This window comes from Malus sylvestris, chromosome 7 (genome assembly GCF_916048215.2).
Source record: "Malus sylvestris chromosome 7, drMalSylv7.2, whole genome shotgun sequence".
NCBI lineage: Eukaryota > Viridiplantae > Streptophyta > Magnoliopsida > Rosales > Rosaceae > Malus > Malus sylvestris.
The window spans coordinates 30,033,378-30,050,480 of NC_062266.1; the positions used below are offsets into that span (position 1 = coordinate 30,033,378).

Genomic DNA, 17,103 nt, shown 5'->3' on the forward strand with positions numbered 1-17,103 from the left:
TTTCCTATTGCTACTGGGAAATGCTTATTAATATGTTAAATTGCAAATTGTACATTTTTTCTTAAAAACCAAACCGAAACCATTTGAAACCGCACTAAACTGAACCAAACGGTTTGGTTTCATTTCGGTTTTGGCTTCAAAACTGCACCGAACCGAACTGCAAAAAATTTCGTTTTCGCTTTTGGTTTCACTCAAAACCGCACCGAACCAAACCGTGCCCACCCCTATGAGAGAGATGATGGTCTTAGCTAGTCCCATGGTTCTCGGGGGTACTCGCTAAGACCGGATAGTCCTGCCTTTAGTTGAGGCGAGTGAGAGCTAGTCTCATTAAAGCTAATCCTTGCTAAGAACAAACATGGGATTGGACTAACCCTTAATTTTGTACAGTCTAGTGAACTTTAAAGAGGGCAAACAAACGCCCCATAATAGCACTTCAAGGCATTACTTAAACCACTACTTACCAATCCCAGTCAAATTAATATGATTGCAGTACTAATTTCAACGACCAGAAAGTACAAAGCAGAAAAGTCAAGGATCATAAGAATAATTAACTAATTAGTTATGAACTTGATGAGGCGCGATTGGGTTAGTGTGTGTGATCAAGAAAGAAAATCGTTTATTCTTGCATCAAAAGTCCGATTCACATGTAGTATACTAGTAGTAGTAGGTGTATACAGAGAAGTGGTTAGTAACCACTATATTGAACGCCACCAACACCAAGTCCTCCACGTAGAGCTTAATTAGCTTCTAAGATAAATGATTTTACTTGGTAATTAAAAAAGATGCCATATATGTGTTCATTTCAAACTTTGCAATCCATGGTTGCTGGCATATGTCATGGATTCTAGGTTGATAAATTAACTTTTCATTATTAAATAATCTATAATCGACATTAATACGTAATTAAAAACATATTGTGTGGACACTAACATAACCCATCTTGCCAATATAGCTGTATGGCAGTATGCATAGGTAACTGTATTTGCCACATGCATTATATATTGAAAAAGAGACACATATCTGTTTGGGATAAAATCTGAACTTTGGGCCAGAGAGAAAGTCGGCCCAAACCCAAGGCCCAGAGGAAAACTTAGGAGGCAGGAAAGAGGCTTTCGGCTGGGCACAAGTTACAAAGGCCACCTGCTTACCTGCTCAAAGACCACAGGGGGTAGGTTATTCAGTCACTACACAGCCCAATAAAGTACTTTATTGGTGGCATTCATGTAAAAAAGCTAGTGAGTCATCACCAAACCGCATTCGGGCACCGCTATTGCTACAGGAACCCAAGCTGAAGTCGTCTATAAAAGGAGGAAGAGAAGACAGAAACAAAGACACTCAAACAAACAAACAAAAGCCAAAACTCTGCTCAAGCCAGATTTGCCTTCAACGAAGCTGTAGTCAGCACAAGCCTTCATCCCATTCGGGATAAACCTTCCCAAACCCCTGTAATAGCTCTGCTACCTTGTTCATGGTGGTATCGATTCATTTTGTATCCTCTTCTCCCCCGTCAACCCCTCTAAAAGCTTTCAGACCTCTGACAGAGCCACAAAGATAGATTTTGTAAGAAGTTCAGCCTTGGCCGATAAGGTTCAAACTTACCCGACTATCTTTGCTCTGTCTTTGTCTTTTCTTTCTTTTAAAAGCACAATAACATGTTATATATTCCCAGTTATATACAAGTTATTTCTAGCAAAGTCATAATGAAAATGAGTCTTCAGCACTTGGATCCGATCTGAATCACGTCAGAGTTCAAATCAGATCTAAGTCTTAAGCCCGGCGGGCATGTAATTTAAAGATCAGTTTAAAAGTCCTTGGCCTCAAGGCATAAAAAAGAACTCTATGTGGACTCAACCCATCCACGACAATCCTTGATAAGCGAGAAGTCCGAAGTTACTTGGGGCGCAAGTAATCAATCTATTTCTCCGTTTTGTTGCTATTATATCTTGATTCATAGAAAAGGCTTAAGCATGGAGTGAATTCTGATAGAAAGCCTCAAGGCCTACACCTAAGGCCCCACGAAGGCATCTATTTAGCTTCATTTCATGTTGTGGTCTAGTTGGTCCGAGTATAAGGATTAACTCTGATGGGAAGCCTCAAGGCCTATACCTAAGGCCCTACAAAGGCACTCATTTGGGTTCGTCCTACCTCTTGGATTCAGATAATCAAAAGTATAATAGTGATAAGACTCTGGCAACCATAAAAGACCAAATATGATACATCCAAGCGCTGGTTTAGTTTGACAGGAAGCCTCAAGGCCTATACCTAAGGCCTCACAAAGGCACCTGTTATATCTAACTTGGTTTCTCGGGCGTATACATATTCAATCAAAGCTTAACACCCATTCAACATCTGCCATACTGAAGATGGCAGTGGCACGCCTGAGCACGACAAAGTTAATCTTGATTGTGAGCCTTAAGGCCTACATCTAAGGCCCCACAAAGGCACCCTTTCAAATTAACTCTGTCCTTCTCTTTAAGAACTGCCCGACGAGCCTTGCCCGAAGTGTGTCTTGCCCGACCAAGATCTGTCCGACAAAGGCTTGCCCGAGCGAGCCCGAGAAGAAAGCAGAAGTACGACAGATACCCTCAACCGACGCCATTCTCCCAGGGGAGCTGTGTGCTCGTCCGCCAGGAGATTCCTGCAACGAACAATATCAAACACTAATTAATGATCGACTAATTAGATTTAGATGTCAGATTATTGATGAAAATGAAGTATAATAGACATACCAACAACTTATTAAAAAGAGTAATGCTGCCTACACACATACGGTTGAGTACTCAATTTAAGGAATCATAATCGTGCAATATGGGAAATATTTTTGCCCACCACCCTAAATTTTAATGTATGATTTCCATGGTTATGCTGGTGAGCAAAAATGCTCTGATGCAATATGTGCAATTAGCAGTCAAATTAATAATTTAGTTCAATACCATCTTGATCGCAATCTCTAAGCTAATATATACACACACACACACACACACGTTCCTGTCGCGTACAAAGTAGAAACACTATCCAATGAAAAGGATAAATATTCATACTCAAATTTTCAGTAGTAGCTTACCTGCCAAAAGATGCTTTGGGGTCTATATATTTAAGATGATTTTGACTCTTTTCGGAGCCAGACATTGAATTTCAATTAAAAATACTAGACAAAAGTATTCTATCATAACGAGTTATTCATATTGGGGGAGAGACTAAAAGCGAAATGAAAAGGAATTTGACAAATCAGTGCATGCGCTTTGACACCAATCGAATTATTGAAGTAAAGCTTCTTCCTAGCCAGCCATATGAAGAAAGTTTAGAAAATTGTGAAGCTTGCATTTCTTGTACGAAAATATCGAATAGTTTTTTTATTGCAAAACGTAAAAAATAAATATTTTTTTCCACAAATAAATATTTTGTTTATTCGAATAGTTTATTTGATTGCACACATGTGTTTAAAATATTGATATAGGTAGGAATATCAATATGCACATTTATAAATTATCGATGGATACATTGATATCAATATCAGTTGTATTCGGCGGAAATTATGAAAATTCACAATGGGGTGTGTATACCAACTCATTCATATTTAGTAGAAATTTGAAAAAAAAAATTCTTAAGTTCAAAATCTGCAATGGATTTTTGCAAAACTTCTGTAATAAATGGTAAATATCATTGATTTTCCTGTATCTCGCCGATATATGTGAAGTTTGCATTTCACCCCCACTTTCCATATCTATCCTTGATTTTTTTCGGATATTTGGATGAAAATATCGACAATTTTGTGGATATTAAACATTGATTGTACACTGCTCTAACTTCTAGCAAAATTGCCTAAACTCAATCGTCGAGTAATTTGGTAATATTATATCTGGTAAAAACCATTTTAGTTTTCACTTTTTACATTATGAAAGATGAAAGCTAAAATTAAAAATTAAAAACTGAAATGATTATCAAATGGATCCTTAACTTTAGAGGGGTGCATGTAAGTCATTAAACAAACTTTCATAATCTAAAGTGGTGAAGTATCTAAACTCACTGACTCGCAGATCGCCGCCGCATTGCAAACGAAAGTTGGTACATACATAGTTAAAGCTATTAATTTCAACATCCTAATTTGATTAATTGAACCCCAAAAAGGAAAAACGAGTTCTAATTGGCTTTTACTTTGTCAAAATCACTTTTCTGTAATTTACTGTTCTGTTTACTACTTTTGAAAACTTAGAAAAATCAAAAGCCATGCACAAAAAATTCTACGTGTTAGGTCACCTGCCGACCCAAGTCACTAGCCTGAGAAGACCTCTATATAAATAGCACCATGTTTGTCCTTGTTTTCAAAGCAAGCTAGCTTTACATTCTCCATTTCACTAAGAATATACACTGCATTGAGCGTCAATGGCTTCCTCTTCTTTCATGGCCATTTTGACCTTGGCTTTCCTTATGCTTATGAGAACTACTAACGCTCAACTTTCAACAAAATTTTACTCTAGCTCCTGCCCAAAGCTCTTCTCCACTGTGAAATCCACCGTGCATTCCGCTATACAAAAAGAGACTCGAATGGGTGCCTCTCTTCTTCGCCTCCACTTTCACGACTGTTTTGTTAATGTATGCGCATTCAAGTCAATGTTATTTTCAAATTTATTACATGAAATAATTATAAATAAAATAAAATAAAAACTTAGTTATGTAGTAGCTTTCAAAGTTATACATTAAAAAGTGACACAATGATTTGTGAGCCAAAAGGTCAACAAAATTGTATGTCTTAAAGTATTATATATCATGTCTTTGAACTTGTATTCAAACACATTGGTTATTAAATGTGTACTCTAAAATGACCTTCCTTAACTAGTTCTTTTTCATTGATGCCAATTGACAGGGATGTGACGGATCGTTGCTCCTTGACGACACATCGAGCTTTACTGGAGAGAAAAATGCAGTTCCTAATAAGAATTCTGCGCGGGGATTTAACGTGGTTGACAAAATAAAGTCCGCAGTAGAAAACGCGTGCCCTGGCGTGGTGTCATGTGCTGATATATTGGCCATTGCTGCCAGAGACTCAGTTACCATTGTAAGTCAACTTATTATACTTAGCTAATCATTCTAAATTTTCATGTTTCAGCAAGTTAACCAATTTAACCAATTACGTTCTTGTTTGATGCATAATGCAGCTTGGAGGGCCAAGTTGGGACGTTAAGTTGGGAAGAAGAGACACAAGGACTGCAAGCCAAGCTGCTGCTAACAACAGCATCCCCCCTCCAACCCGAAACCTAAACCAGCTCGTCTCTACATTCAATGCTCTTGGCCTTTCCACCAGAGACTTGGTTGCTTTATCCGGTATCTATTTCCTGATGAACATTCTCTCCGGTGATTCTAATTTCTGCATGCAGACACTCAAAACTTTTGCTTTTCTAGACACCCACAAATTGTCACTAGAATTAAGTGTCCAGATATAATCCTTTGGAGTCCACAACAATCACTCAATAATTATTGTTGTAATCAAGCATGGTAGCAATTGACATTCCTATTTTAGCCATCTGCACTCAAAACTGAGTATTTTATAATTCTTTACGCACTGTAAGAAGTTACAATGCGTGTGAAAACCACTGGCTGTCAAGTATTCCTTTCTTAACTAATTTGGGTTTGTAAAATTTGAGCAGGATCCCATACAATTGGGCAAGCAAGGTGCACAACATTCAGGCCTCGCATATACAACGAGACCAATCTGGACAGTTCCTTGGCTCAAACAAGGCAATCCAACTGTCCAAGAACCTCTGGCTCAGGAGACAACAATTTGGCTCCACTTGATCTGAAAAGCCCTACTTCTTTTGACAACAGCTACTTCAAAAACCTAATCCAGAACAAAGGTCTCCTCCATTCTGACCAGCAGCTCTTCAATGGTGGTTCCACCGATTCAATAGTGCGAGCCTACAGCAACAGCTACAACACCTTCAGTTCTGACTTTGCGAAGGCCATGATCAAGATGGGGGACATCAAACCTCTTACTGGATCCAATGGGGAGATTAGGAAGAATTGTAGGAAGCCCAACTAAGCTTGCAGGCCCTATATTTGAATATAGCCTATATGGCTTTAGAATTAAAAAAAATATTGGGGAGATTTTGTTTTTAGTATGTATTTGGGTTTTCGTGTAGAAGGCACAACTAATGGCCTTGGAAGAATTTGAGAATTTTGTTTGAAATTTGAAATATGTCGCTTTTATCTTTGTTGAGATATACTAAATTCCGCAAATATTATATATATATATATATATACACACACACACACCCTATCGATCATAGCCATAAGTATGATTTTACTTGCTTTTCAAGTAATACAATCATGATAGGATAAGATCTTCAAAATCTTATTGGATACTGCTTTTAAATTTACAAATCACTCTTATAATAATACTATTTACAATAATTTCAATTTTTTCACAAAATTTGACGATGATCGGAGACGGCGACAGAGACTCCCTTCTCAATTCGTCCAACTGGACTCTAGGATTTGCCAGTAGATTCTAATTTAAGGTTATCGTTGGATTTCCCTTCAATATACCCACTACATCAAAAGACTTGCATTTTGACGTTACTAATTAATTTCTTCATTGGGTAAAGTCTCAATTGCCCTTGCTGCCAATTTCGAGGGATGTGGTGGGTCGTTGCTCCTTGACGACACATCAAGCTTTACTGGAGAGAAAAATGCCGAATCCAATCGGAATTCTCTACGGTGATTTCGTGTGGTTGATGATATAAAGTCCGCACTGGAAAATGTATGCCTCCGCGTGGTGTCATGTGCTGATATATTGGCCATTGCTGCCAGAGATTCTGTTGCCATGGTAAGTTTATTAACTTAATTGTATAACCTACTTGCCACTTAGTATTATGGTCTAGTGATATTTCTCTTCATCTGTGAGTGAGATGTCTTATGTTTGTTTCTTGACAAAAGCGAATTTGAACCACATTATTACTAACCTATTGTAAAATTAAGCCCACCCGTGAACACAAATTATATCGTGGTTCATCCCGAGTTAGGGCTACGTCCACACTACTGTCAATCCGGTTTCACTATATAAAATGAGAGTTACATTGTTGTTGCTAGAGAAGCTAGGATTTGTCATCGTCCTAAAGTGAGGGTGAATAGTCCCTTTTATAGAATAAGGGTTTTCCTCTACATCATAGGCTAAGTACTGATACCCAAATATTGAGGCCTAATATATGGTACAATAGTTACTGATATTAATTGTACAAAATTAAAAATGGTGTGTAAAAGGCCTATCAATGGCTAATAACCCCATTAAGCACCGATATACCTTTTACTCACCTCGGTAGCTACTCATGATAAGCCTTTCACCCCCACCCGATTCTAAACTAATTTCACTCACTATTGTTAATTTTCCTAGTAGTGTTTAGGGTATAAGATTGGATGGACACCCCAAGAATTGTTCCTAGACGCCTAAAAAAACTTAAACTACTCTCCGTATAGCTAATTAGTTTTACGATAGAACCTCAACTTCTTCACAAAATAAACATTTGGTGTCCACATAAATCACCCAAATGTTCAGTCCTCACCATTATATGGACGACGCATAAAATTGAACAGGATCCCATACAACAGGGCAAGCAAGGTGCACCATATTCAGGCCCGGGATATACAACGAGACCAACGTGGACAGATCCTTTGCCAAAAGAATCCAACTGCCCAAAAACCTATGGCTCAGGAAACAATAATTTGGCTCCACTTGATCTTCAAAGCCCTACAGTTTTTTGACAACCACTACTACAAAACCCTAATCAAGAACAAAGGTCTCCTCCAGTCTGATGAGCAGCTCTTCGATGGTGGTTCCACCAATGCCACAGTGCGCGCCTACAGCAAAAGCTACGATACCTTCAGTTCTGATTGCGAGAGCCATGATCAAGATGGGAGATATCAAACCCCTCACTGGATCTCATGGGGAGATTAGGAAGAATTATAGGAAACCTAATTAAGCTTAGTACGTGGGTACTTAAGCCTGACTTCAGCCTACAGGCATATGTCTTAAGAATAAAATTGTTTTGGGGAGATTTTACTTAAAAAGTATAACTAATGACCTTATCATCTTGTTAAGGTCCACTATAAATATTCTTCACTGTTGATAAGCAAATATTCATGTCAAGTGTCTAGCCTTCCAAGATAAGTTGCTTTCAATCATATATTAATAGAATTTTACGGTTTAATTCTCATGTATTCCATAATTCTCAATATAAATACATACAATCTTTGTTACATAAGGAAAACAATAAAGGACACATATTTACATTCCCTTTCTACATACTAACTTACGCAATAATATTTGTACTTATTTGTTTGTACCATACTTGACCAATCCCGAAACTACCGAGCACCGGCCAACGCTATACTGTCAAGGACCCAGAAGAGTTCCCCTCCGACCAGGAGACCAATCACTACTCGACACGTGTCAAGATTAGAAGCCAATCAGAGCGCAGCACGTGTCGACATCAAGAACCAATCATAACATGACACATGTCAATGTGACAAAGCTACAAGTTTTTCTATAAATAGGGGTCATTCCCCCACAATATTGCCTAATGCCATTTTGTGTTAAATCATTCACAAGAACTCACTAAATTGAGAGCTTGATCCTTTGTACTTGTGTAAGCCCTTCACTACTAATAAGAACTCCTCTACTCCGTGGACGTAGCCAATCTGGGTGAACCACGTACATCCTGTGTTTGCTTCTCTGTCTCTATTCATTTACGTACTTATCCTCACTAGTGACCGAAGCAACCAAGCGAAGGTCACAAAACCTGACACTTTCTGTTGTACCAAAGTCTTCGCTGATTTTGTGCATCAACATTTGGCGCCGTCTGTGGGAAACGACACTTATTCCTACTCTCTTCAGCTGTGTCAAGCTGGTTTCTATCATTCGTACACTTTCTTTTGATCAGGCATCCCTCTCCAGCATGGGAAGCGAAGGAAGCCACAGCACACAGAATGACACCCCCCTTGCACATAGTGCGAAACAACGAAATAAGGAAGGAAAACGAGTTCTTCTTCAAGCTAAAGTCGATGAGTTGGAAGCTCAGAACAACAAGATAGCAATGAGGAATGAGGTCTTCCAGGAGCAATATGAGAAGCTCTTCGAGACACTCCACGAAGCTAGGCAAGCTCAGACACGCGAGCTTGTTGCCCCCGTGGAAGTCAACCATCAACTGGGTGCCCTCCAACATGGAGGGTCACATGCATTCGACATAGATATCCCTGATAGGGAACAGATTACCCCTCGACTTGATAATCAACATGAGGCTTCTCTTAACCCAGTTGCTTCGACCCGAACCATGAGAAGTGGAGGGAGACACCTCTTTGCTGAAGGGGCAGAAGGATCGAAAGCCGTCTTTCGCGATTGTCGGGATTTCCTGAAGCAACGTCGAGAGAATTCCATCCATATAAGCTCAAAGATCAATGACCCAAGGATTTCTGAGAGACTCGGTCCCCTGCCACGGCCCGAGCCGGCCACCAATTTGGGGAAGGGGCAACAAGTCCTAGAGAGACATGAGGGTACAGGGGACTCAGAGGTGTTCCGACAGACATACCCTGGAAGCCAGTACAGCGAGTCCAGGGAAAAATCACATGCCCTTGATCAAACCTTCCTAATTCCAAGAGGAGATGGAGATTTACGAAGGAAAGCTCCAGTGGCACATAACTCCGCTCAGGACCCCCTTGTCCTACAACTTCTTGAGGAAGTAAACAAGTTGAAGGCTGAACGTCAGGCTGAAATACCTGACTGGAACCAACCCAGGCCTGGCCCTCTTACAAGGAGGATCCTCAACACCCCCCTTCAAGCAAAGACAAAGCAAAAGCTTGGCTTGCAACTTTATACTGGAAAAGAGGACCCGATTGAGCACCTTAACCTCTTTGAGTCCACCATGGCATACCGGATGCACACCGACGAAGAGCGATGTCTTCTCTTCCCCTCCACCCTCTCTAGTGGAGCTCTAAATTGGTATTGTCGTCTTACACCTGAGACGGTAGACTCATTTGAGGAATTGAGGAAACTATTTGTTTCCCAACACATTTTCCAAACCGATCGCTTGCACTCTGCAGATGACTTGTACACTATCCGCCAGAAGCCAGACGAGTCATTACGTATGTATGTTGGCCGCTTCAGCCATGAATACTCCCGGTGTGCCGAGGCAGACGACAAGACTGCCCTCAAAGCCTTCACGGCAGGCCTACGTGATTGTTTCTTTAAATACATGATCAATGCCAATACTTGGAAGACTTACTCTGAGGTGATGGCGCAGGCTTATAACCATGCCTCCGCCGAGGCAAAGACATATCAGGAGAAACCCCCTACAACCATCATTTATCAACAAGTGGGAGGTGGAAGCCAGACTCACCTAAATGATAAGACCTCGACTTTCCAAACAGCAGTGGCACCTCCCCATGCCTTGCATAATGCTTCACCGAATCAACAGACATATCAATTTCAAGGCAAGAGGAAGGATTTCCATCCTCACCACTCTCCTTTCAGTAAAAAGAGTAAGGGACACTATCCCGATAACCAAGGGTATCGCCACAATAGCGCTCGCCCCCAGGCAGTCAATGCAGTGGGTCAAACCCGCGTCAAGGGTATCGCCACAATAGCGAGGTTTTAGCCTGCCATACTTAAGGTGTCTTACGCCTGCCGAGGCGGAAATCGTCCTTCGGGAAATACATGAGGGAGTCTGTGGAGATCATGCTGGATCTCGGTCCCTAGCACACAAGACTTTTCGCCAAGGATATTACTGGCCAACACTCCACCAGGATGCCATCAAAGTATCCCACTCATGTGACAAATGTCAACGATATGCAACTATTCCTCATTCCCCTCCAGAGCCTCTTACTCCTATGATCAGCCCTTGGCCCTTCGCCCAGTGGGGACTTGATTTGATCGGCCCAATGCCGGCAGGGAAGGGCAAAGTCTGTTACGCAGTCGTTGCAGTGGACTACTTCACAAAGTGGGCCGAAGTAGAACCCTTGGCAACCATTACTGAGGCAAAGATAGAAGACTTCGTGTGGAAGAACATCCTTTGTAGATTCGACATTCCCAATGCGATAGTCACTGACAATGGGCGACAGTTTGACAACAAGAAGTTCAAGTTGTTCTGCTCTAAGTTCAACATCAACTTATGCTTTGCCTCTCCAGCTCATCCCCAGTCTAATGGACAAGTTGAGGCCATCAACAAAATAATCAAGCGCACTTTGAAAACCAGCTTGGACAAAGCTAAAGGCTGTTGGCCAGAATTTGTACCCCAAGTTCTTTGGTCATATCGCACTTCATATCGGACTTCAACAGGAGAAACTCCATTCTCACTTGCCTTTGGCACAGAGGCGGTTGTCCCTGTTGAGCTCGAGCAAGCAACATTCCGAGTCCAGAACTACATTCAAAGTGAAAATGACAAACAACTCACCCTCAACTTGGATTTAGTCGAGGAACACAGAAACCAAGCTCACTTGAGGAATGTCGCCTACAAGCAGCGCATCTCCAACTATTATGACTCTAGGGTCAAGCCTCGTTCTTTCAAAATAGGAGACTGGGTCTTAAAGAAAAGATTACTCTGCGACAGAGTCCCGAGTGAAGGCACACTTAGTCCAAACTGGGATGGACCGTATGAAGTCATTGGCATCAGTCGCCCTGGCTCTTACACACTTAGAAGCTCTGATGGCAAGACCCTTGGCCATCCATGGAACGCTGATCACTTGAAGTACTACTACAAATAGACTCACGATGTACAAGTGTTGAGCTATAGCCGTTCGGCATCCTATGTAATGAAGGCCATTTGGCAATGAATTCAATAAAGAGGTAATTTAGCCAACTCAGCCCTCACTCTTTTACATTCATAGCAAGCGATGCCAGAACCCTTCTCAATCAGAAAGCAATCCGTCTTCCACAGTCACTACAAAACAAGCAAATGAAGACCGTGTCAAGCGCCAAAAAAAAAAAAAAAAAAAAAAAAACAGCTTCATCCAAAAAGCTTCACCTAAAAAGCTTCACCCAAAAAGCTTCACCCGAAAAGCTTCACCTCCAAAGCTTCACCCACAAAGCTTCACCTAAAAAGCTTCACCCACAAAGCTTCACCTAAAAAGCTTCACCCAACAAGCTTCACCCGAAAAGCTTCACCTCCAAAGCTTCACCCACAAAGCTTCACCTAAAAAGCTTCACCCACAAAGCTTCACCCAAAAAAAAAAAAACTTCACCTGAAAAGCTTCACTTAAAAAAGCTTCACCTACAAAGCTTCACCTAAAAAATCTTCACCTAGAAAGCTCCCTCTACATACTTTCACCATCAAAGCTTCACCATCAAAGCTTCACCTAGAAAGCTTCATCTACAAAGCTTCACCATCAAAGCTTCACCTAGAAAGCTTCATCTACAAAGCTTCATCTACAAAGCTTCACCATCAAAGCTTCACCTAGAAAGCTTCAACACCAAAGCTTCACCTACAAAGCTTCAACACAAAACCTTGCTCCAAATAAACAAATTTTGTTCACAAAACCCAAGATGCCCTTGAACTTGTACAAAAACACTTGGGTAAACATAAACATTTTTTGTTTTACACCCACAAGGGCCCAAAATTTTCCTTCTTATTTATTCACTTATATATGTTCCCAAACATATTATAATAGATCCAACAACAAGCCAAAGTCCCAAGTTTCATAATGGACAAAAGTACAAGCAATTCATCAATAATGAAGGTGCTACAAAAATTGGAATCTGCCCCAAAATAGAAATCCAACCCAAGAGACTTTTTCTCTCTCTCCCTCTTCCGCCTCCTTTCATCTATCAAATTTCTGCAACCTCTGCTCTTCTCCAATGGAGCTGAATTTTGGACACCCTATAGTTCTTGAGCATATGAACAACTTTCAAGAAGGAACCATTTCTGTTTGAACGACGGAAATTAAAGTGTTGAAGCTCCAAACATGATAGTCGGCTTCTTGCAGATTTCGAAGCTGTTGTGATGTTTCGAAGATCTGGAAATATTTAACCGTTAGTTCATCCTGAATTTTTGATATGTTATGAAAGAGTCGATGAGGAACAACTTCAATGAAGAAAGCATACCGATCTGAACAAGAGAAAATGGAGTTTCGAAGCTCACAACAAATCTGACGGGTTGACAGAAAAATAATAACCAATCATTCATCATACCTGGATTTCTGGAGTTATACTGCTCCGAGGGATCTCAAATTTGGATATGTTGTAGTTCACGAGCTGAGGAACAACTTCAATGAAGAAAGCATACCGATATGAACAAGAGAAAATGGAGTTTCGAAGCTCACAACAAATCTGACGGGTTGACAGAAAAATAATAACCAGTCATTCCTCATACCTGGATTTCTGGAGTTATACTGCTCCGAGGGATCTCAAATTTGGATATGTTGTAGTTCACAAGCTGAGGAACAACTTCAATGAAGAAAGCATGCTGATCTGAGCAAGAGAAAATAGAGTTTCAAAGCTCACAACAAATCTGACGGGTTGACAGCCAATTGATAAACAGTCACTCATCATACCTGGATTTCTGGAAACCTATGGCTCAGGAAACAATAATTTGGCTCCACTTGATCTTCAAAGCCCTACAGTTTTTTGACAACCACTACTACAAAACCCTAATCAAGAACAAAGGTCTCCTCCAGTCTGATGAGCAGCTCTTCGATGGTGGTTCCACCAATGCCACAGTGCGCGCCTACAGCAAAAGCTACGATACCTTCAGTTCTGATTGCGAGAGCCATGATCAAGATGGGAGATATCAAACCCCTCACTGGATCTCATGGGGAGATTAGGAAGAATTATAGGAAACCTAATTAAGCTTAGTACGTGGGTACTTAAGCCTGACTTCAGCCTACAGGCATATGTCTTAAGAATAAAATTGTTTTGGGGAGATTTTACTTAAAAAGTATAACTAATGACCTTATCATCTTGTTAAGGTCCACTATAAATATTCTTCACTGTTGATAAGCAAATATTCATGTCAAGTGTCTAGCCTTCCAAGATAAGTTGCTTTCAATCATATATTAATAGAATTTTACGGTTTAATTCTCATGTATTCCATAATTCTCAATATAAATACATACAATCTTTGTTACATAAGGAAAACAATAAAGGACACATATTTACATTCCCTTTCTACATACTAACTTACGCAATAATATTTGTACTTATTCATAAGAAATTACTGAAAACAATAAGGCTATGTATAAAAGGTACGCCTTTAGCTCTAATATACTACGTAGAATTTAGAGAACTGAATGATGATCCCTCAAGGTACAAATACATGTCCAAGTCAGTGACTTTGAGTGCAAGCTAGCTAGTTTACTTGGCATGCAAGATAGAAATACAACTAGGAGAAGTAAGCCTAATCTAACCCAAATAGGTAACAGAATTTGAACCGTATTTATCCCCATACAAAGTTGACAGACTACAACGATTAACACATCTAGCTTCTGGAAAAACATGAAATAATTAAATTTCAGAAGAGAGAAAAGTTTATAACTCTTCATAGAGAACATTTTAAACCGGCAAGAGAAAATGTAAGTGTAGTGGATTTTTTTATTGAAGAGTCCTCTACGTCTACAACCTTGTCATAATTTGCATAATTATCTCCTGTGTATTATCACCTTATCTTGGAGCTTTGTAATCACGTTAGGACTTGTATTAGGTATTAGGAGTTATACAGTCCCTTTAGGACTCTCTGTTAACCTAGCAGACTTGTATATTTATACTCGATTATGAGCAATGAAGAAATAGTGACTTCCATCAATATTATAGTTTTATGTTTACTGTGTTCTTTCTCTGAACTTATATTTCTACAGATTTATTGTGTGCAAAAGAAAAACTTTCATGATGTACCTACCTCGGAATTCAAGATTGGAATGGGTGGAAAAGAAACTCAAGACAGAACCCAACTCTCTATCAGTTAAAAGAAAAAAGACTAGAAAAATTTCACAAATCACCAACGAAGAGATTTTAAACATAAATTGGTCAAACTTTTCAGTCGGAAGGTTGTTATGTTAAAAAACCACGTGTCCCCTGTTGAAGCCAATATGTGTGCAGAAGTACTCTATTTTGTAAGTAATAAGTGGACTACCAGATGCATAGTAAGACTGTTTAGTAAATTGCTCTTTTGTAGGATGACTTTGAGTTGGTACACTTACACTGAGTCTATAAGTAACTAATTAAGCAGATATTACGAAAGTAAAATCCATGCATATCTGCTGAATTTATCAATCATATATATACACTTGTCTTCTGGAAGCTGATTTCACTAGAAGCAAAAACTACTCTTATTTTCTTTTACTTTTTTATTTGATTTAATCAACTGCCCCAGTTGAAGATTCACCTATCCGACATAGCTAAGCACAAGAGAGTGCTTGGGCCAATTCCAAACCCTTCCGTGATTAACCAAATTAAGAACAGATATATATGAGATCAATGGCTTCCTCTTACTCCTTCATGGCCATTGTGACCTTGTCTTTCCTAATCGTGCACGTTGACGTAGTGAAAAGTGATGGACTCTCAACAACTTATTATGCATCATCTTGCCCAAAGTTCTTCCCTACTGTGAAATCCATAGTCGAATCCGCAATAAGAAAAGAGGCTCGAATGGGAGCCTCTCTCCTCCGCCTCTTCTTCCATGACTGTTTTGTTAATGTAAATCTTCTCCGTCATCCTTGTGCATAAACTTTGAACGGTATCATGCATTGAGCAATTTACAAACTGGTCACAGATTATAGCATTATTATTACTAACGTGGTAATTATTCCTTGTTTTCTTAATTTGGTTTGTCTTAGAAATAAATATTATTGGTGTGCAGGGATGTGATGGGTCGGTGCTCCTGGATGATGCGCCTAACTTTATTGGAGAGAAAAATGTACCTCCTAATAAGAATTCTTCAAGGGGATTTGAAGTCATTGATGAAGTCAAGTCTGCAGTAGAGAAAGTGTGCCCCGGCACCGTATCATGTGCTGACATAGTGGCCACTGTTGCTAGAGACTCTGTTGTCATGGTAAGTTACATACCAAATAGTTCTTGATCTAATATTACTTCTGTTTTCAAAGCGTCATGGTCATAATTTCCATTCATGTATCTAGTTGTATGAGCATACTATGCGTACATTGCAGCTTGGCGGGCCAAGTTGGGGCATTCAACTGGGAAGAAAAGACGCTAGGGCTACAAACCCAGTTGTTACTAATGTCAGCATACCCACCGCAAGGGCTAACCTAAAGGAGCTCATCCTTAGATTCAGTGGTATTGCACTCAACAAGAGGGACTTGGTTGCTCTATCTGGTAGTTGCTTCATTAGATCGACACATTCGCATATTTTTCAAAACCATATAGCCGGTTCGACCTGAATGTGATGAAAACTAATTACTTTACGTAAAATGCAGGAGCTCATACACTTGGGCAAGCACAATGCCACAACTTCAGAAAGCGGATATACAATGAAACCAACATAGACACAGATCTAGCACAACAAAGAAGATCAAAATGCCCTAAAGCCAAAGGCTCAGGGGATCATCATTTGGCTCCGATTGATGCTCAAACCCCGATAGTGTTCGACAACAGCCACTACAAAAACCTTGTCCAGAAAAAAGGACTCCTCCATTCCGATCAGCAGTTGTTCAGTGGAGGCAAAACTGACTCCATCGTACGTGAGTATAGTGAACACCAGGAATCCTTCTTTAACGACTTTGTGTCAGCAATGATCAAGATGGGAACCATCAACCCCCTCATTGGACCGGCTGGCGAGATTAGATTGAATTGCAGGAGGATTAACCCCATCGTTTGATTAGAATGGTTGCACGCATGGCTTTACAATCGATTAATTATGTTTTCAGGAGATCTTCTTACCTTAGAAAAATAGTAGTTAGAATTTCGCTTTTGTTTGACATCAGTAATATTGGTTGATTAGATTATGAAGTTAACATAGGAAAATTTAGATGCAAAAAATTGAGCAAAATCAGTAAAACCACGCTATTATGCGCAGACAATGCGTAAGCTATAACGTGATTCACCCAAATTGAATTATGTCTTAGGAGTAAGATGGATTTCCATTCTAAGGAATACACAGGACAAGCATGAGA

General features: G+C 40.0%; 2 protein-coding genes and 1 long non-coding RNA gene across 3 annotated transcripts; 2 read left to right on the top strand and 1 right to left on the bottom strand.

The window, feature by feature from the left end:
- Positions 1–4,325: 4,325 nt before the first annotated feature.
- LOC126627899 (peroxidase P7-like) lies at positions 4,326–6,208 on the top strand. The gene is made up of 4 exons (XM_050297467.1): positions 4,326–4,593; positions 4,865–5,056; positions 5,157–5,322; positions 5,646–6,208. Exons 1-4 carry the CDS (start codon positions 4,384–4,386, stop codon positions 6,035–6,037), a joined length of 960 nt encoding a protein of 319 aa, XP_050153424.1. The 5' UTR covers positions 4,326–4,383; the 3' UTR covers positions 6,038–6,208.
- Positions 6,209–12,545: 6,337 nt separating this feature from the next.
- On the bottom strand, positions 12,546–13,494 carry LOC126628205 (uncharacterized). The gene is made up of 2 exons (XR_007625316.1): positions 13,353–13,494; positions 12,546–12,996 (listed from the first exon to the last, which is right to left on the bottom strand). It is a non-coding gene; the product is annotated as an uncharacterized LOC126628205 (long non-coding RNA).
- Positions 13,495–15,451: 1,957 nt separating this feature from the next.
- LOC126630373 (peroxidase P7-like) lies at positions 15,452–16,821 on the top strand. Its single transcript, XM_050300490.1, has 4 exons — positions 15,452–15,670; positions 15,834–16,025; positions 16,141–16,306; positions 16,408–16,821. The coding sequence occupies exons 1-4, from the start codon at positions 15,452–15,454 to the stop codon at positions 16,806–16,808; spliced, it is 978 nt and encodes a 325-aa protein (XP_050156447.1). The 3' UTR covers positions 16,809–16,821.
- Positions 16,822–17,103: the final 282 nt, after the last annotated feature.

Bases quoted from the DNA above. Each gene is read 5' to 3' on its own strand.
- LOC126630373 (XM_050300490.1), top strand. From the start codon at position 15,452: ATGGCTTCCTCTTACTCCTTCATGGCCATTGTGACCTTGTCTTTCCTA. The intron at 16,026-16,140 runs GTAAGTTACATA...CGTACATTGCAG, and splicing joins CTAGAGACTCTGTTGTCATG to CTTGGCGGGCCAAGTTGGGG. The intron at 16,307-16,407 runs GTAGTTGCTTCA...CGTAAAATGCAG, and splicing joins GGACTTGGTTGCTCTATCTG to GAGCTCATACACTTGGGCAA.
- LOC126627899 (XM_050297467.1), top strand. From the start codon at position 4,384: ATGGCTTCCTCTTCTTTCATGGCCATTTTGACCTTGGCTTTCCTTATG. The intron at 4,594-4,864 runs GTATGCGCATTC...GCCAATTGACAG, and splicing joins TTCACGACTGTTTTGTTAAT to GGATGTGACGGATCGTTGCT. The intron at 5,323-5,645 runs GTATCTATTTCC...AAATTTGAGCAG, and splicing joins AGACTTGGTTGCTTTATCCG to GATCCCATACAATTGGGCAA.